The 20,870-nt window shown below is 47.5% G+C and overlaps 1 protein-coding gene across 2 annotated transcripts in view; it reads right to left on the reverse strand.

The window, feature by feature from the left end:
* Positions 1-2,185: 2,185 nt before the first annotated feature.
* Positions 2,186-20,870, reverse strand: part of LOC144138321 (plancitoxin-1-like) — a 43,486-nt gene continuing 24,801 nt past the window's right edge. Inside the window, exons 6-7 of one of the 2 annotated variants that reach the window (XM_077670540.1) lie at positions 19,377-19,627; positions 2,186-2,403 (exon numbers count right to left, since the gene is read on the reverse strand). In XM_077670540.1, coding sequence (XP_077526666.1) covers positions 2,278-2,403; positions 19,377-19,627 — 377 coding nt within the window. In that variant the 3' untranslated portion in view covers positions 2,186-2,277. Of the gene's footprint in view, positions 2,404-19,376; positions 19,628-20,870 lie in introns of those variants that run through there. The other variant, XM_077670541.1, reaches the window with a different exon arrangement.

Genomic DNA, 20,870 nt, shown 5'->3' on the forward strand with positions numbered 1-20,870 from the left:
TGGGGAGATTTTTCAAACCATCTCGGGGCATCCTGCGCCACAAGCCACAAGAATATAAGATTGTTTCGACGCCAGCTCACACGAATCTCCAGGGCAAGACGACCACCCACGAGCTCGACCAAAAATATTCTGCCAGGTGAACCAAGGATCAGAGGCCAAAACTGCATTTTTCCTTATTCACCTAAACATTACACAGTATTACTGGTGCACCTGTCTCGTGCACATAAATCCCTAAGTGAGACGAAGTAGCACAATCTCCTGGTCCTCCAAATACATTTCCTCCTAAACTTAACTCTGTTTGCTCCGACAAACGCAGTTTTTCTAGCAGTGTGTGTTCTGCGATAACCAGGGCACCGTGTATTGCATGCCATGGGAGTGTCCTGAAACCTAAGGATTGATGGAATCCTAAACCTCTGCATGAGCAGTTGCGCAGCTGTGATCTCTAATTTTATCTTTGGTGGAAAATGCGGTTGAAGCGGGGGTCTCAAAAGGAATGCTGAACAGAAGACGTACCAACATATTGCCGCTCTCATGAAGGCTTTCTCTAACTTGAAATGGACTTGTTACCTCCTGCGGGCTCACTGCATATGGTATTGTCGTATAGACCTAGGCTCCTGACTACAACTCCACGGTATCTATTCTCATCAAACTCCAATCTGCTTTCTTCAGCTTCGAGCGCAGACTCTTCACTTTCTATCTCAAATTATTCTTTTACGGTTCCCATCTGCTCAGTGTTGATGGTAAGCGTGCGACGAATCTAGAACATCCGGTTTCATCTGGCCAATATAGGATTTACCCCAAAAGATGAAACTTATAACCTCTTGGTGCCGCAGGTCAGTCGCCGTGATAGTCTAACACACAGATCCGCCATTTAAGAAGTAGTTGACGATTTCCTTACATTTGGAAACTCGCTTCTATAATAATCGCGGGGGTCTCATCAGGTCCCTCAAGCTTGCCCGCGAGAAACGGCGCCACAAGAAACTGACGCATAGACAGATGCAGTGCCGCTTCTTTCCCACAATAACCTGGTCGACGAGGCAACACTTCTCTTTCTAAATGTCTGAAATAGGAACATAAGTTGTATCTTCTCCAAGAAGGAGACAGTAAAAGCCGCGATTAGCGATGCGACTTTCCCTACATCTTTCTGTGAGTGGGAACTCTCCAGTTGCTCTCTCATACAGGGTCACTTTCCCGCCCTAACCAGTCCACACGGGAACAATATGTTCGTGCCCTGCCCGACGGCAAGCCTTCTACTGAAATTCACGCATTCGGAAACGCAGCGATCAACAAAACAACAGCAGCTGTTGAGGTATCTCCCATCATATCTCTCAGCTTCACGGCTCCCGTAACCTAACACGTATAGCTTTACTGATTAATTCAAACTCTGCAGAATACGCAGCGGCGTTCAGTCCTTATAAATAATGTTTAATGTATCGACGCACCCCTAAAGTAAAGGTCACCATGGCCGCCCGGACAGGAAGCAATGGGGCAACTGCCCCCCCGGAAATTTTATGACTTTCTATTTTGACCGCGGTACTAAGAAGTTGCCTTCCCCCTTTCAAGGCCATGTGCCCGCAGTAAGAAAAATTTCTGCGGACACCCAAGAGCGTCACTACTTCCCGCGTCGCTCGGTAATAACTAATCTGTACTTTTCCCTCAATTTCATGGTCACAAACATGCGTATCAAAATTTGGTACCTTACCCGCATTGACATCATGCTAGGCGTGGTATGAAACACTGGCACACATTTTGATCAGATGGAATCCAATAGGCACATAATATTCACCGGAAATATCTACACCATTCCCTCATGGTTTTAACACCCACCCTAAAACAACCCGAACGAAGACACGCATCCAAACAACACTTGTAGCAGAATGAACGTCAAACTGAGGTGAAACGTTGACGACGTCTTACCGTGTTTTCGCCCCCTGGATACTTTGCTCCTCTGGAGTTCCTAGCACAAGCCGTAGAAATATTTCACAATCACGTTTATGCCCCCCATATGACCTTTAAATGAACTATTGGACCTAGTTGGCCTTACAGTTTTAATAGAGCAGGCAACTTATTTCATATGATGGCATGCTCAACGCATCGTGCCGAGCGTGTCTACACCAGCTTCCCCAAACAAGTGTGAGTGTGGTCCATGTATGGTCCGCATGACGTGTGGCCCGCATGTCGAAGCTTTACGTGGCAAAAACAAACTTTATTCCAACCATACATCCCTGCCACCCTGTCTGAAAACAGGACCCTTTGGCCTGCTATTATTCAGTGAAGTCATCCGATCGTCTCTTCTCTCATCCTCTTTGAAGGGGGGAGGTCGGGGAAAGTTGATCTTAGCAGGTTGTGAAGAATACCGTTCTCGAAGCACAGCGTCTCTCCTCCTCTTCCAAACTGCGTTTTCTGAAAAAGTCATGGTCCGGTTTTAAATATCTTCAGAGAAATTGTGCCCTTGAAAAGAATAAAATCACGTTTTAATCGTATTCTATTCTGTTTGTGAAAGCATTGTTGCTTGAAATTTAACTATGGAGTCAGGTTAGAAACGCAGTTCTTCAGAAAGACAGAACTTAGATACGACAGGGTCCTCGAACATAGCACGTGTCTTAACAGTGGTGTGGGGAGTAGCCGGGTGTTACATGTTTGACAGTGCACTCGCAATAGGCATCTTTTGTTTCGGGTGCAGGTTTGGCATTGGGGGAGGGGGGGGGGAGGGGGCAGGTATAACAACGCCCGAGTGAGAGCAGCTCGATGAATGCAGGGTAAAGCAGGACTACAAAACATAAAAACAAGCGTCACTGGTAATCGCCTTCAGAGGAATCGCGTTTCTTAGTTCCGGGGACGGTGCGGACATGGCGCATCTGCTTTTTTTCTGTAAACCAAGGTGTGGAGGCCGTAGGTGGAGTTTCATTTAGGCCAGCACCATTAACGCAAGATTTATTAAGCAATAAAGTTGCCGCAAGAAAAGAAGGGGTTTCGCGCAGTGGCCGTCGGCGTGCGTTGTATCCCTTTTGCTGCGTTTTTTTCTTCTGGCGTCATATTTTTTTGTGATCGTCAGCCAACTGACCTTGGAGACAGGCCCGTAGCCAGAGGGGGGCCCTAGTGGCCCGGCCCCCCCCCCCGAAATTTTTATGAGGGGAGGGGGGGAGAGTGTTCTCCAGCAGCAGGGCTTTCGGCACCCCGCTGCATCAAGAAATTTGTCTACAGCAGATGAGCATGTGCAAAACTGAGCATATCTTTCCGTGCCAGTGTCCTACGCCCCGTAAGCAACCCGGAGCATCAGAAAAGAGTACAGGAAGCCGCATGCGACAGTCGGCGCCTGATAAACAGAGTAGGGCGGCTGCGATACCGAATTTGCTGCCACTGCGGCTCTCCCGCTCGGACCACCCACACCATTAATTTCACCCCCAAACATGCAGAGCCTGCGGCGCCCTTGACGAGCACTTCACTCTCTGTGCGAGGGCGCAGCAGACCCGTTCCCTCCCAATCCATCTGGCAGCAGGCGCTGCGCTTCCCGGAGGCATCAAGCCAGGTCTAAGTGATGTCGCGAAAGCCGTCTTCGCCGTCCTGGGGTCGACCGAGTGCCCCCTACCCTCACCCCACTCATCGGCGAGGAACATCCCGCCGTCTACACAATGACACGTCGACGACCCATGCCGCGGCTGCTGGACATAATCCGCTTTCGGCGGCCCTCTCGGCCACCCATTGCAAGCGTCCCCGAATGCCCCCTTAATGACCGGAAACGTTCCGAAGAGGTGGCGACAAAGGCTTCATGCGGCGCCTCACTTTTGGCGGCAGGCTTGACGTTGCTGTCTGCTTCTTTGGGGACGGGCCGCGCATCGTTCTCCAGCACTTTGCGGTGTGGCTGATGATTCTGTAAAGGCCGTTGTTCAATCAGCCGCCAATGCCAGAATACCAGAAGGGATCCCAGATGTTCTCCCGACGCTTCAATATCGGTGGTCCGAAGGGCTTCGACCTTAGGCAGATTGCCTCACCGGAGTCAATTAGACCTTCACGTGTGCGAGAGGGGAACGTGCCCTCTCTGTGTGAGAGTGTGGGCGAGAGTATGAGCGCCATGGATTTTTGTGATTGGTGCGTTCCTAATAACAGCGGGAGAAAGTGGGCGAAACTACGGCACTGCCTGCTCACTCTGGTCAAGAATGTAAATAGTTCTACGTAAATTTTTCTTTCTCCCTCAACTTGGTCCTCATGAGGGCTCCAGCACGACACCAACCGCGGTCAACTTTGACCATGCTACCCCGGTTCACAACAGTGACCACCCAGGCCCTGGCAATCGCGGTGGCCTTCTGGCCCGCCCCTCCCCCTTCCTTTGATCCCTGAGCTCAAACAATGTTGTTCTCTCTCTCTCTCTCTCTCTCTCTCTCTCTCTCTCTCTCTCTCTCTCTCTCTCTCTCTCTCTCTCCGCCCCCGCCAAGCAAAATATGCGACACGGAGCGACACAGGGCGCCCCCGGCTCAAATTCAGTGGCGAGATACTTTGCAATGTAGGCCAAGACGCACTGCAGTTTAGCCCGTGTTTGGGACGGAATATATCGCGTGTTTGCCCTCTTGTGTGTGGTGTTCTCTGCGTTCGTCATTATGAGCACAAAAAAGAAGCGGCAAGGTTCAACACTGATGAACTACTTCAACAAGCTTCCGAAGGTAAGCTTTCTAGATTTGTGCAATTTCACATAAGTGCGAGAGCGTAATAGAACGCGTATACATGCATAAGCATTTCTTATGTCGAGTTTGCTCCGCGATCGCACATCGATCCGCGACCGCACATCGGCCCATCGTACGCACTTCGGCTCTGGCAGGCCTTTCTTCGGTGCTTTAAGGAAGAAGGAACTGGCCGCTTCTTCGCAGAGCCGCCTCAAGACCGCCCCACCTCAAAGGAGTGGACACGGTCCCCTCCCCGTCTTCCACCACCTCAACCCGTTTTATTTCGGCCGCAGTGGTTTTAACCTGTTATATGCAGAAATAAAAACGTACGAAAAATATTTCGGCTATTCGTAGTTTTATTTTTGGCCCAGAGTAACGTAGTTTTATTTTTATTAGCGGAATTTGTTGAGACATATTGTCCATATGAAAATATTGTACTATTGGGTACATTACTTTCCAAACTAAAGATATAAAAGAGTATAATAGTACTTAAAAACTCAAAAAAATTACATACTGCTATTTTTACGGAAAATAATTACTGAAAATGGGTACTTTCTTGAAATAGTCAAGGCCTACAGCGAGTGGGCCCCCCCCCTGAAAAAAATTCCTGGCTACGGGCCTGCTCGGAGACATCCTTCGTCGTCAACAGAAGGCCTGCATTCGTTTACTCAAGGCCTGAAAACATACATGCACACTCGTTCCCACCTATACACCTCTGACTAATGGGCTCTGACTAAATGGGCTCTGACTCTGACTAAAATAAAAATTCGCAAAGTTAAAAAAATTTAAAATTGCCTAAATGTTGTGGCTTTCCTCTAGGATTCTGAACGTTAGTTAGTTGAAATTTGTTAGTCTTATTCGTCTGGCTTTGTTCAAGATTCGTGCCAAATGTAGCTTTTGTCGTCAAGACAGTTCAATACGAAAGAAGCCCTGCACTGCAGTGAGGTTCCGCATTTGGTATATTTTGAATGCCAATTAAAAAGGCTGTGGCTAGCGTTCCGTCCAGATGGAACGATATACAAGTGCTAAAGTTCCGTCCAGACGGAACGAAGCGCTGCGGGTTATCCTTCCGTCCAGCCGGAATACAACTGAGAGCTTAGCGTTCCGTCCAGACGGAGCCGGCGTGAAGTTTGTACAGTTCCGTCCAGACGAAAGTAAAACCGGCTGATTAGACGCCATGCTCAGTGTTCAGATTTGGTGTAGGGGTGTCGCCTTGGATAATGGCACTATCGTACAGGGTTCGATTCTCCCCGGACATGCTTTTTCTTTTGCGTGGTTGTGCCAGTGTTTTGTAAAAGCTAACTTCCGCGCCCACTTTACAATGGACGCTGTGAGAGCGGTCGGTCTAAATTTTGTACTCAACAGAGTCAAGGCCGACGTAGCCACCGCTATGTTACGCCCGATCTCCTGTAATTATTACCAGTGATTAATTAACAGCTAGTGACTCAGGCTAGTCAGTGAGCGGTAGCGGTTTGGCCGGTTGCGTAGAAATAAAAAAAGACTGCTCTCAACGCGAGTTGTGTTTCCTCTGGACGGAACTTCAGTGACAGTTGCCATTTCGTCTGGACGGAACGCGAAAAGAAAAGTGTCGAGTTCCGTCCAGGCGGAATGGCAACTGTCACAAAAGTTCCGTCCAGAGGAAACACAACTCGCGTTGAGAGCAGTCTTTTTTTTATTTTTACCCAACCTGCCAAACCGCTTCCGCTCACTGACTAGCCAGAATTACTGTTAATTATTGCGCGAAGAGAAAAGTGTTGAGTTCCGTCCAGAGGCAACTACTGTCACTAAAGTTCCATCCAGAGGAAACACAACTCGTGTTGAGAGCAGTCTTTTTTGATTTTTACCCAACCGGCCAAACCGCTTCGCTCACTGACTAGCCAGAATCACTGTTAATTATTAATCATTATTAATAATAATAGATGATCGGACTAACTCTAGCTCAATCCGAGCGGATCTCCAAGCCGCCACCCGACACCCGCTTCACAATATTTCGGCGAAAGCAGTCGGTATTGATTTTTACCCAATCGGCCGAACCGCTACCGCTCACTGACTAGCCTAAGTCACTAGCTGTTCATTAATCACTGGTAATAATTACAGGAGATCGGGCGTAACACAGCGGTGGCTACGTCGGCCTTGGCTCTGTTGAGTACAAAACTTAGACCGACCGCTCTCACGGCCAGGGCCGGATTAAGGGGGGGGGGGGGGCTATGGGGGCTGCAGCCCCGGGCCCCCATCTTTCAGGGGCCCCACTCGACCATTTGAAAAAAATTTCTGAGCGTGCGTGTTACTCAGGTTGGCATCGAAAACCGACGGCCGGGGCCTTAACCTCAATTTATCTATGGAACCCGACTAAACCGTGGCACGTGTACGAGCGAGTAGCCCAAAGTGGCTCCTGTAACATTTTTTTTCAGAAGTGCGGGAGATAAGCTTCATGGTCCGACTTCACTCAATATTTGTTACGTTTAGCTGGTGTGTGTGTGTGTGAGTGCGTTCGGCGCACGTAAAGATCCCCAGGTGGTCAAAATTAATCCGGAGCCCTCCACTATGGCGCGCCTCATCGTCTGCGTTGCGTCGGCGCGTTAAACCCTACAATCAATCAATCAACGTCTGATTGCGGAAGAAAATATTTATTTTGCATTAACTGCAAAGTTAAAAAAAGTTTGCACGTGCACTGAGCACACATAAAAAAAGCTCACAAAGAAAAAGGGCAAGCTCGTTCGATGCTGGCCACGCTGCGAGCACATGGCGAACAGTGAGGGAGGAACGAAGAGCAGAAGAAAAAAAAATTGGCCGCGTATCTGCTACTTTCGTTGCAAATGTCGTCAAAAGACGATAGTCTTTATCGGCTTTTGCGAAGTAAATGCCTCCCTTCGCTTTCCCGCTCACCTCTCATGTTGTTCCTCTTGCGTCGCGGTCCTCCCAAGGTAAAGACGCCAAAGGTTTGCTTAAATCATTTTAAATTTCCCGCGTTCCACTTTTCCAAACCGGGTGTCTCGATGCGAACGCTGCCGTACGGCGAAGACGCGCGTTAATCGAGGCGCCCTACTTCGACGTTTATAGAACCGCGTTTCCCTACTCCACGTGCGTTGCAAGCAAAACGTGGAACCTATCTAGTGGAACCTTGCGTGACTGTTGCCGGTTGATTTCTTAAAATGGCGCCAGAAGCTATAGTGGCGGGGGCGACAGCCGGCGACGGCGGAGTGAATTCTTTTTCTGGAGTTGATGAAGTCTTTATTTTCGCAAAAGTCAAGCGTGTTTGAATTTTTATAAAGGAACACTGCAAATATCACTTCTGCATTGATTTGTTGTCTCATATTTGTGCAATGTCTTGTTCTTCTTCAGCAATGTTGACAAGTATGAACATTACACCGGACATAGACGGGTACATTTAGCTGTGACTATATAAGACTATTACGCAGGCATTATTTTGCTTTGGCCGGGTGGCTGAATCGAGTCACAGACAGACAGACGGACAGACATACAGACATACAGACATACAGACAGACCAAAATTTCTGGGTTTAAGTAGCCCAAGAAAGACTATCGTCTTTAAAAAAAGGGGGGGGGGGAATGTGCTTGGCCCGAACTGCAATGACCTTTATGTGAAAGGAGCAGGCGACAGGTGCACAAGGGAGGGATTGAGGAACTTGAGGAAGTTTCATGCATGGGTTTTTCGACAGCGAGATGTCTGCGAGGGGGCGGATGCCTGATTTACGAAACGTTTCATAGTTGAAATATTAGTGCTAAAAGGCTATACTTTAGGGAGCTCGGTCCCAATCAGGTTTCCATGAGTTGCTCGAGGACGCGGGTTCGATTCCCGACCGCGGCGGCCACTTTTCTGATGGAGGCGAAAAGCAAAAACGCCCGTGTGTTCGAGATATCGGCGCATGTTAAAGATCCCCAGGTAGTCGAAATTAATCCGGAGCCCTCCACTACGGCACGCCTCATCGCCTGCGCTGCGTCGGCGCGTTAAACCCCACAATCAATCAATCAATGAAGTATAATAAATTGCGAAGAGAAATAATCGCCTTCTTTTGTAAGGAATGAACACTATTCTGGTAACTGAGGCGTACTGACAACTTTCCATCGCAACGCTTTTATATATTGGTATTTGGGTTCTGTTTTCGGATTGGCCGATTTCGATAGCGTAGGAGTGAAAGTGCCGCGTAGCTGTAAAGTTCGGGCACATCAGTTAATTAATGAAAACCGCCGGCAGCTCGCGTGCCGGCGTTGCCTGGCTTGTACTGCCACATTCCTTTCCTTTCATGCAGTTGCAGAGACGGGAAGTCGGGGCCGCCGAAAGCACGCTTTGTGTTCGGTCGTTTTGTGCGGCAAAATGTGGGAATGCTTAGCCAGTGCACTTTTGTTGGTTTGCTGTGCGTTCAGGTCGACCGGGCGGTCTCAGCAAAAGGCAGCTGAGCGCACAATAGTGAGAAGAGTTTCGGCGTATTATTGTCTCTCGGACGACGTGCACACGGGTATTACGGCTTTCCGATGTTTGGAGCGGGCATCGGTAGTTCGTCAAAGTGACAGCAATCAAGATGCGAAAGGTTACCGCCTTTTCTTGTTTCGCAAAAGCAGGCGGCGTATCTTTTGGGGATTTTACGAAGCTGGCTCACGTGCTTTTCGTTTATGGAGAGCCGGGAGTCTGCCCAGGGTGAAGGATCATCGCCCCAGGAATGCCCGCAAGAGTTTAAAAGAAGCCCATCCCGCCAGTGAGTCTACAGAGTTTGGCTTGCGAACTGGGATCTCGCGGTTCGGTTCGACACGCGGCAGCCAGCGGCGTCTCTTCGTCTAGACAAGGGATTAGCAAGCGACTTTCTCATTGTGTCAGCGCGCGTGGTGACAAAAGCGATGCGGGAAGCGAGGACAGAGCAGGATGTTACCCGCGGGAAGACGCTCTCGACATTACTGCTTTGTGCAGGTGCCCCGCCCGCTGAAGGTAATGGCTTGACCGCTCAGCGCGGTCAGGGACTTCCTGTGGCAGCTATTTTTGTTTTGGCTTGTTGGTTGTAGTAACTTGTGAGGGGGGAAACGTACTATGAGATCCAAGGGAGAGAGAGTGTGTTCGGTCACCTGACCGCGTGTGTGGACGCGTTTAGGATTGTTTCTTGTAGCCAATCAGTGGTCATAGGTGAATAATTTTGAAAAGGGTTTTTACTCTTTCTTGAACGCCCCCTTTGGAGGCGTGGTTTTGGGGGTCAAAACCATGGTGTCGGGTTTTCGGGTTTACCTTGTCTGTCAGCTCCAATCAAATTAACTGCATATTTGAATCTGGAAACGCTGCATATATAACGACGCACGCCATTTCTGAAAGGTATATGCGATCGAAAGGAACATGTCAGGCCGCAAGTATGCGAGTGGGGCATCCAAGAGAAGACTGAAGATAGAGCCAGAAGAGAGTAGTAAAAAGCTGCCAAATTGACTAATTACTTCAAAAGTTTTACTGAGTCGTCGCCGAGGGAGGATGAGGTAGCGCGATCGGCAGAATGCGCGAAGAGTGACTTCGAAGCGCCCTCAACTTCAAGCTCTATCGGCCATGTTAGAGAGACTGTCGAGGAAGACAGTGCATTTGAGAGGCCTTGTGCGCTTCCTCCATTGTGTGAACGTGAGCCACAGACAGAAGAGAACTCCTCTACCGCCAGCGTCGAGCAACTGTCCCAGCATGACCTGCAGCTGCAGGGGCCTCATGTGCCGGAGTGTTCGACAAGCTGCATAGATGGTCTGCAAACAACGACCCAGATGCCCAATGCTGACGGTGAAAGTGAACTTTCCCCCCAAGCATCGGAACTTCCTTCATTTACCGAAGACCAGTCCCCCAGACAAACTCCACGAAGACCCGAGGTAGGATTTGCCTGCATTGACAGCGATCCGGCCATGTGGCCCGCACATATCTCCGGGACATTTCAATCCCTATGCGTCGAGAAGGGCCCACGGTACTTTCAAAATCGTTCAGAATGTTTTCCTGCTTCAGAGAGACAATACACGGGCCAGAAACGGTACCTGTCTTCCCAACTTTTTGTGAAAAAGGTTGCAAATGGGGAGTCATTTGAGCGGCACTTGCTTTTGTACTCTCAGTCGAAAGGATGCATGTATTGCTTCATGTGCAAATTGTTCTCGGCATCAAACAGTCGCAGCTCTTTTGCTACCGATGGCTTTTCCGACTGGAAAAAGGCGGAAGAAAAAACAAGAGCGCATGAAGATAGCCTCGAGCACCGAAATTCTGTAGTTGCTTGGCTAGCCCGGTCTGCTGCTGCAGAAACTATCGACAAAGGACTGGACGAGCAATTTGCCACTCAGAAAGCTTACTGGAGAGAAGTACTAAAGCGCGTCGTGGCAGTAATAAAGCTGCTAGCAGAGCGAGGGCTGGCGTTGAGAGGCAGTGATGATTTATTTGGTTCCCCCAGAAACGGTAACTTCTTAGGAATCCGTGAGGTGATCGCAGAGTTTGACCCGTTCCTAAGTGATCACATTGCGCGCCATGGAAACAAGGGTAAAGGTCACCCTTCGTATCTTTCCAAATCGATCTGCGATGAGTTTGTTGACATGATGGGGCAGACGGTCAGAAAGCGCGTTGTTGAAGAGGTACAGCGGGCCAAATATTATTCTTTAATTGTAGATTCGACACCCGGCATTGCCCATGTGGACCAGCTATCTGTTGTGCTTCGATACTGCTTGGAAGGGAATGTGTATGAGAGATTCCTTGGATTTGTTCCGATCGAATCGCATACTGGTGAGCATCTGGCCTCGACCGTGTTATGTCTTCTTGATGAAAGCGGCATTTCTCTTGACAACTGCAGGGGTCAGTCATATGACAATGCAAGCAACATGTCAGGGAAATACAAGGGTCTTCAAGCTCACATAAAGGATAAAAACCCGTTGGCGGTTTATGTGCCGTGCTGTGCCCACTCTTTAAACTTAGTTGGAGCGTGGAGCGTGGACTGCTGTGTTGAAGCAGTGAAGTTCTTCAGCCTAACGCAGAAGCTATATGTTTTCTTTTCTGCATCGCCAAAGCGCTGGAGCTGCTTTCTCAATAGCCTCGACCATGGGGGTCAACATTCTGTTTTGAAAAGCCTGTCAAACACTAGGTGGTCACGGCATGCAGATTCTTGCAAACAAATTGTTGCCAATTCCCAATGCATCAAGACTTGTCTGCATACACTGGCGTACGGGGAGGCAGAGACTTGTGACACCCGCATTGAAGCCCAGTCTCTTCTAAAGAAGCTTTCCAAGCTGGAAACGGCATTCATGGCAACATTGTGGCTTGAGGTTTTGGAGCGGTTCGACAAGGCGAATGTTGCCCTCCAGAAACCTGGTCTAGACCTGTCAACGGCTGTAAACTTGATGAGTTCTTTAGAAGCGTTCGCGAGGTCTCTGCGATCCCAATTTCAAGCTTTTGAGGAAAGGGCAAAGGCATTGAGTGTAAATAAGAGTTATCAGTGTGAACGCACTCGACCCATTTCAACGGAAGACAACAGGACATGTGGCAGCAAAAAGTTCGAAATAGAGACGTTCAATGTAATTATCGACAACCTGAGCACAGCATTGCAGGCTAGAAAATCTGCGTACACCATCCTCTGCGAGAGATTCCAGTGTTTAGCGCTTCTCAGGGAAGCTCATGGTGATGACGATCTAATCAACCAAGCAAGAGGATTAGTGGAAGCCTACAAAGGCGATCTCGACTCGACTTTTGCCCCTGAACTAGTCCAGTTCTTTCACTACCTGGAAAGTTTCAGCTGCCATGATAGGAGAGCGAGCAGTCTGCTGAAAATGTTAGAGGAAAAAGACATTGTATGAGTTTTTCCAAATGTCTCCATTGCTCTTAGGTTATACCTAACCATTCCTGCAACTAACTGCGACACTGAGCGTTTCTTTTCAAAACTGTCTTTGATTAAAAATTGCTTGTGATCCACTCTCGGGGAGAGGAAGCTGAATTGCTTAGCCATCATGTCAATAGAAAGGGACCTATTGAGAGACATTTCTTTTGATGAAGCCATTAATGACTTCGCGAGTTTGAAAAGCCGCAAGATGCCATTTTAAATGTTGCATTTGTTCAAGCTTTCATTAGTTCTAGTTTTTCTGGCTTCCTTGTTTAAGATGAAATTTTAAATGTTATATTTTTCATGGTTTAACTTATATAGTTCTAATATCTCTCGCTTGATTGTTTTTGGTCAATGTGCAGCGGGAAGAATGTCGTTCTGTTTCCATTTTGTCACGAGTGATGTAGTGAAGAAGAAGAAGAAAGTAACTATATTTTCTTAAGTAAAAGTAACCCCTAGTGAGGAGCTCCCGATATAGTCAACCGGGCCATCTCTCCGCATTCAATCAATGTCCTTTGCGCTTCCGCACTGGAATCGGCCAGCCTGAAGAGGGTGTAGCATTGGATATGGGTGAAGTTTGGGATTCTGTGTGCCCGTCCAGTTAGAGAGTATGATAAATGCTGGGGTTGTCACCGCAGCTCGGGACACCTGGGGTTCCTGGTAATGGATGGAATCGGTGCGTGAGCTGTAGAGTGGGTAGCATGTTTGTCTGAATCTGCCTTAGTACATGCAGGGGTTCTCGGTGCGTGAGTGTTTTGTGTAGTGTTGGGTACTTGTCTGTTTTGAATGGTTGTCCGTAGCAGGTGTCCGGTGTCAACTGCTTCTTCATTTCATGGTTGCGTCCCACGTGTCTTTGGGTGTTGCTGTGCATGTTCAGGCGCCCTGTGGTTTAACGCCCGGGAGAGTGCGTGTGCGCCCGGATTCCGCTTGGGGCTTAGGTACACAACCCAGGTCACCTTGTAGCACGTTTGGAATGTAGCGAGGACCTTGTTGAGTATTTTTGAGGCATTTCTCTGTATTTTGTTGGTTGCGGAGAAAGTTGTCGCCATGTGGCCTGCGAGCCCGTGTAAATGTAGACTGTAATTGTGTCTGACGCATAATTGCGAAAGTTCTGTGTAGCACGCGCGATTTCCTTTATATCGGCAGTGAGTTTGACATGATTGTTTTGCGTTGCTGTATTGAAATGCAAACATTGGTTAAAAACTGAAATTGTGTTTGATTCGACGGTTATTTCTGCGTTCAAAGGGTGAGGCTGTACCTACGTTTTCGCTTATGTCTTTTTTGCGTTTATAACTTGATGATTGACTGCTTAATAAAATGTTTTTTTTTATTTGAAAAAAATTCTTTTCTGTTTTCTGGCCAATTCTGCATGCCACCGCAGCAATTCGATTAACTGTGAATTTGTGATGAACTGAGTATTGAAACAAACCAGCGTGTACGTCAGGTAATAACCATCAAATAACAGAAATCACGCACACATATTACTCTCCCGAAGCACCCGAACCAATAAAAGTGATGTGCATTTTATGTCACTTACTAGCGAACGTAAAATGGGAGCAAAAAAAACACGAAAAAAAAAGATAGCATTCTTGTCATTATTGGGGCCCCATTAGCTCGGTTAGCCCCGGGCCCCGAACTTTGTTAATACGGCACTGCTCACGGCATCCATTGTAAAGTGGACGCAAATTTAGCTGTTACAAAACGCTGGCACAACCACGCAAAAAAAACGCTAATAAAGCATGTCCGGAGAGAATCGAACCCTGTACGATAGCGCCATTATCCGAGGCGCAACCCCTACACCAAATCTGAAGACTGAGCATGGCGTCTAATCAGCCGGTTTTACTTTCGTCTGGACGGAACTGTACAAACTTCACGCCGGCTCCGTCTGGACGGAACGCTAAGCTCTCAGTTGTATTCCGGCTGGACGGAAGGATAACCCGCAGCGCTCCGTTCCGTCTGGACGGAACTTTAGCACTTGTATATCGTTCCGTGTGGACGGAACGCTAGACACAGCCAATTAAAAAAGGTTATCCTAGATTTCTTTCAAACTTTCGCGAATTAAAGTGATGGTTGCTCTTTATCAGCTACATCAAGAACATTTTGCACTATTTTTGTTCTTTTGCAGTTACAAGGTGCCAAAAATGGCTTTGTTAGCAACATTGCGGTGACGTACCCAAGTGGATGGTAAAAGGCTGATGACCGCACGGCGAGAACTGGCCGTCGCAAAGAGAAAAAGGAAAGAGAGAGGGAGGGTAAACATCCCCCTCGCGAGGGGCACGATCAAATGCAGAGCATTCCGCGGGGGGCGTGCCTGCAAGTCTTATGGATTACGTATTGGTTGTTGTTGTTGTAATTGTTGTCTTCCAGCGTAGACATTGTCGATGAAGTCGATGGTGAAACGTGAAACGTGCCGTGAACCCCCTGCCGCGGCTATTACGCAACGTGGAGAGGCTACGACGCAACGTGGCGCGGCTATGACGCAACACAATCCAACACAATCCACTTTAATCCAACCCAATCCAAATCCAATCCAAGCCAAGCCAAGCCAAGCCAATCCAATCCAATCGAATCCAATCCAATGCCCTTCGCGAGAGAGTGTTATAGCGCCGAAATCGCGCCACCACATGAACGCGAACCGAACGCGGCGAGAGAGGGTGTTGCGAGCGGAGAGAAGGCGAAGAGGACGCGGGGGAGAGGGCGCACCTGTGGCCGACGGTTGAATGAGTCAAGGATATAAGGCGCGTGCGTAACCTTCCATTCTGTGTCGGCTCCGTGGAGCAGTCGGTAAAGTGCCGTGTACCTTGCGTTCCGCCCGCAGAGTCGTGGGATCGAAACCTGGCGCCGGAAGGTATTATTTCTTTATATAGTGTAGGGTGCGGACTACGTAGTGATGCGGACTACGGACGCCAACGCGGGTGACATCGTGAGTTACTAAAATGCTCTGCATTTAAAATAATAAATAAACATTGCGGTGAGCATGATTTGTTGAAATTGGACGCGTACAGGGTACAGGGTACATTGCTCCTAAATGCCATGTTGAAGCTCCGGCTTCCAAGCCTATGTTTGGTCGTGTGTCTAATTATTGTCTGGTTCGATCCCAACCGGCGCCACTCGAGACCTGGCCTTTCTAAGTTCTCGCCTTTAAATGATTGCCGTAATAATCTCGATAGAAAACAGCGGAGTCATGGAGTGATACAAAAACGTCGCTAATGAACCAAGACTGCAGATTATTCTTATGTTTGAAGTATATGCATTTCTGTTCTCTGATATGGTACTCGCACCGTCTTCAAACTTCAGTAACAACACCCTTGTGCAATTGTCTGTTCCCTGGAAATTTAAGTACACATGAATTCGTTCCAGAGGATCTCTGTGGTCCTATATGCCCCTGCAGACCGCTTAGCACAGAAGAGGCCGTATGTCGTTCACTTGAGCATGAAGCAGGAGGGAATTGAGGCTGATATAAATGGTCAACAGCGGGTTAGCGGAAACCACAGCATTTTAGATGCTAACAATCCCAGTGCGGCAGCCGTATAGCGACCTTCAAAAAGGGACATGATGTACATGCTAGTTATTCAGCTGAACGGGACCTTTTGTTCCAGTGCCCATATCTTTCGGCTAGGGAGGTTTTTATTGAGACACTTTATTTTCTTTTGCTTTCCTAAATTAAAAGCAGAGCATGCGCTCCTCACTAATCATGGGCTCTTAGCCTCCCCTGGCTCGTCAATGATCACGAAACGCCGCAGGCGGTGATCAGGCACAAGCTGTTTCTAGCTATAGGGTGGTTTTTTCAAGACGCCTGATCCTGTTATCGCTCACGGTGGCTAAGGTCTTGGTTATATGTTTTCTTTGATACATTTAGTTTTGCTCGGAAGCATGACATCATATCTTTTGAAACTAAGCAGAAAGTCCAGCCGCCATCCCTCCGTACTTTTTTATTTCTGCCGGAACGTTTCCCTGCACGCTGCAAGTTAGATTCAGCTAGCGCGTAGCCTATGCTCCCTGGTCGCTCCCGAGAGGTCCGGATATCATCTTACCAATCTGTATAGGCGAGCGCGCCTGCAGAGAGCGCACACAACAACATTGAGGCGCATGAAGAGGTGCATCCAGAAGAGCGAGTGCGCTAACTTGAACGATCTCTTGGGGGCCTTTTCTAGAACTTGTTAAAATGCTGGCTACGTTGTTCACACTTAATTTCTACAATTCACGCTCACCACAATGTTTATTTGACGATTTTCTCTTTGTAACGGCCACTTCTCGCCCTAAATTGCCGTCATAAGCTTCTTACAAACCACTTGGGTATGTCACCGCAATATTGCTAATGAGGACATACTTCGCGCTTTGTAGCTGCAAAGCAACAGAAACGTGCAGCATATTCTTGATGTCGGTGATAGGGAGCAACCTTGACTTTGATCTATAAAAGTTTTTAAAAAATTGAAGATGGCCTTTGTTCGATTGCCTTTCAAAATGTACTGAAAAGCGTTACCTTGGTGCAGTACAGGCCATCTTTTTCATATTGAGTCGTCTTGACCACATAAACTAAAATTAGCACCAAGGTTGAAGAAGTATAAAAAAATAAAACCAGAAAGGTTTCACTGTCTACCTTGTTTCAATTCCGAGAAAAAAAGCCCCCCATTTCGGCAATTCTCCTTTTTCTTTCCAATTTGGAAACTTGTAATAAAAGGAATTCGCTCTGCCAACCAAACACCAATATGCTAAATCATTTAGGACTACGAAAATGTCTTTACATAAAAAGAACTAGGGCGATAGCTGCAGTAGGTTTTGTTTCACAGCGGTCGACGTTTCCAATTTTCGGCGAGCCGCTGAACGTGCCAGTGACCCGAGCCGGCTCTGGGAATTTTTTTTAGAAAGGGAAAACTTTTCCCCCACAAAATAATCCACAAATGTTTTCCCCTGTGCACAAGGAGCTATATATAAAATATGGCTCAAAATAAAGATGTCGATCGGAAACACCTGCCCGGTCTCTCATGAAAACACCAGTTAGCGAAGCACTGCGTAGGATGCAGTCCAGCGGGAAACTTTTGCGAAGGTTACAGTACTCTTTCTTGTAGGTTATTTTTGCATAAAAGGCAAATAAATAACCGGAAATACTCTGGTTAAATATTTTCGAAATGATCCGCTGAAACACCTCCTTGTTTATCCCCATCGAAAAATCGGCCACCTTCGTAATTGAGATGCGATAACCGAGAAAACAGTGGAGCTTGCGGTCTAACTTCCTGTAGCTTGGCTTTTTTACAGACGATAGTCTTCCATGGGCTACTTGAACCGAGAAATTTTGGTCTGTCTGTATGTCTGTTTTTCTCTCTGTCTGTGACTCGATTCAGCCACCCGGCTTAAGTAAAATGCATACTGCAGAATAGTCTTATATAGTCACAGCCAAATGTAAACGTCTAAGCCTGGTTTATATGTTCATATCTGTCAGCTTTTTTGAACAAGAACAACACATTACGCAAATATAAAACAGAAAATAATACACAAGGGAAATTTACAGTGTTTCTTTATAAAAAATTCATAGATGCTTGGTTTTTCGATTGCAAATGATATTCTACATCTATGCAGAAAACCGCCGCCTGCTGTTGCCCGCGCCACGTCCTGGCGGCATATCAGAAATCACGCGGCAACAGTAACGAAAGGTTCCACTAGCTAGGTTTCACGTTCTGCTTGGAACGCACGTGGAGCACGGCACCGCGGTTCTTTAAACCTTGAAGTCGGCCGCCTCGATTCACGCGCGTCTCCGCCGTGCTGCAGCGCTGGCATCGAGGAACACGGCCTGTAGCAGTGGAACGCGGGACATTCCAATTGCCTTGAGCAAACATTTAGTGTGCTTGCCTTGGGATGAGCGCGACGGAACAGGAACAGCATGAGAGGTGAACGGAAAGGCAAAGAGGGGCATTTCCTTCTCAAATGTCCCCAAACACTATCGTCTTTTGACGACATTTGCAACAAAAGGAGCAGACACGCGGTCAATTTTTTTAGCACTGCCCCTACCTTAACTGAAATATGGTTAAAACGAGAAGCTCCACGTAAATGAAGTTAAATGAAAGTCCAAAGTCCACCCTCCTATTGTCCAAAATCTAAGCTGCCATAGTCGGAAGCGAAAGTCCCCTTGCGCTACGAACCAAACGAAAATGCTGTGCGCCCCGAATGAGATGCACCACAATGCGCCCATGGTGTTCAGACTCGTGCTGCGCCCCTGAAGGTCATCCAGAAGTCGCCGGGCTTCGGTGGAAGATAGCAACGACGCAAGACAGCTGCGTCCGCTACTCTGCGACGGAAGCTCGGAGCGCGCTCTACCACAGCGGCCACGACACGTAACCCGGACCCTTCAGCACTGCGACACCACGCCTGCGCCTCTTGGACGCGAGACTGCAAAACCTCGTTCCCGCAGCGAACTAGCGAAGTGTCCTTGTTTTTAATTTCCCGACTTGGACTCTCCCGTTTGTTTGAACTATAAATATCTATGTCGTTTTGTGGCAGATCCCCATTGCTCTATAGTTTGTCTCTGTTCATTGTGTGCATTGTGATTGAGTTTCGGGCATTATGTGCACTTAGTTTCGTTACACAGTTTGTTGTATTACTTATTATTGACCCGAACCTAACATAGCGCAATAGAATAGACGTCCGTTTCATAACCTGAAAGACCCAGGTTCGATTCGAACCAAGCGTTTTCTTCTTCAGGCGCGGACTCCCAACACCTGCTCGTGGGCTCCTTTCCACTTCGCCACTTGCCCTCAAGCTTCTTCGCCTGTCGTTTTACTGCTCTCCACTTCGTCGAGCGCAGAATTTTCTGTTGAAGATCCCCACGGGCAAAACAAAGCTTAAACATCTCTGGTGTCCGCACGGTAACTGTTTTTTATACGTAAGAATGCATGCCAGCTTACCTCGCGGTTAAGTGTTCCGACGCAGACGTAGGAATGTTTCGACTCAAAAGAGATTGCCCACTTGCTGTGGTCTACCGTACGGCTCCCCTTCTTCGTGACACCCCCGTCAAGGTCGAACGTTAGACTTTCAATGTTGACCACTTTGTATTTGCCCTGGAACTGGTTGTCCACTTTTTCCTTCTGATTCTTGAGCCACGTGAACACTCGCAGGCTGGACTCCAATCCAGGGGCGACGAGGCCGGAGTACACATCTACGGATTCGTAAAAACAACGAAAGAACCGCGGGATACTGTATGCATCGTGTAAACGGTTGGTTAACGAGTGCTCTGGCCGAGAAATTGAAGTACTCCCGTTAAATTCTTTGAAAATGAAGAAATTCGTACGATGGAAGAACTGTCATTACCGGTAGAGGTAGTAAGCAGGAAAGGTTGAAAGGTATTTGATGCGCAGTAGGATTAGCGCCACAATCAGTTTTTTGCAAGACAACTTCAATGCCACGAAATTTCATTGGGTTATGGGCAAAATTGGACACCTGTGATTTGAAAATGTCTCCTAAAATTTACAACTGCAATACGAACCGGGGTTCCGTACACTGCATTTTTCATTCCTTGCACTAAAAACCGGTACGGCTCTAATTAAAATGTTACACTACCACGTTTCACGCAACTTTGAAAATGCAATGAATGATAACTCGCGTTTTATTATGGCGTATGTGAAACGCGCGAAAAAAGGGTAGAGCTTTAGCATACTGTTACCACATTTGCGCTACCATTTACCATAATTGACATTGCGTATACGCGATCAGTTACCGAAAGCTTGAGGTATCGGAACAAGTTTTAAAGCCGCCATGAGGGTGGGTGGATATTATTTATTAGCTGTTATGCATAAATAATGCTCAGGCTGGTCACAAAGGGAGAGTTCTTTTGCTCTTCAAACGGGCTTGGCGTATGGCCGCCCCATATCACCGAAACCTTGCCTTCCTCCAGTATTTCAGTCACGTATGAGCTCACGACGCATTTATAAGCCTCCTAAATTGGGCTGCGGAAAATAACGTTGGTTCAAACGTTATGCACACAACACACCTTACTCTTTAATTATGGAATATTTTTCATATGGGTGAGATATTGTTAGCGTTTTTGATACCAACTGCACCTCACACGCGGCCATGGACAGCATGATTTGTTTTTAAGGGTGTAAGAGCTTTTTACCAATATAAATAGAAATGTTTTCATTTGCCATTTACAGTAAAAAAAAATGTAAAATATTCAGGCGATGTTAAGTTTCAGCAACTAATTTTGTGCAACAATCATTTGATACTAAATACAGTCAGACGTCGCTAATTCTAATCCGGAAGATAGAAACCACAAACGGTGTGCTAAAAAACGTAATGCGGTTGAGCTGCGTTACTGAAGTTCAAACGGTATTCATGAGTTAACGTGCGTTTACATACTCTGCCGTAGTTTATATTCTCACGCACGAACTGATGTCGCGATA

This window comes from Haemaphysalis longicornis, unplaced genomic scaffold, assembly GCF_048455015.1.
Source record: "Haemaphysalis longicornis isolate Haplotype H1 unplaced genomic scaffold, Haemaphysalis longicornis Haplotype H1 scaffold_5, whole genome shotgun sequence".
Taxonomy (NCBI): Eukaryota; Metazoa; Arthropoda; class Arachnida; order Ixodida; family Ixodidae; genus Haemaphysalis; species Haemaphysalis longicornis.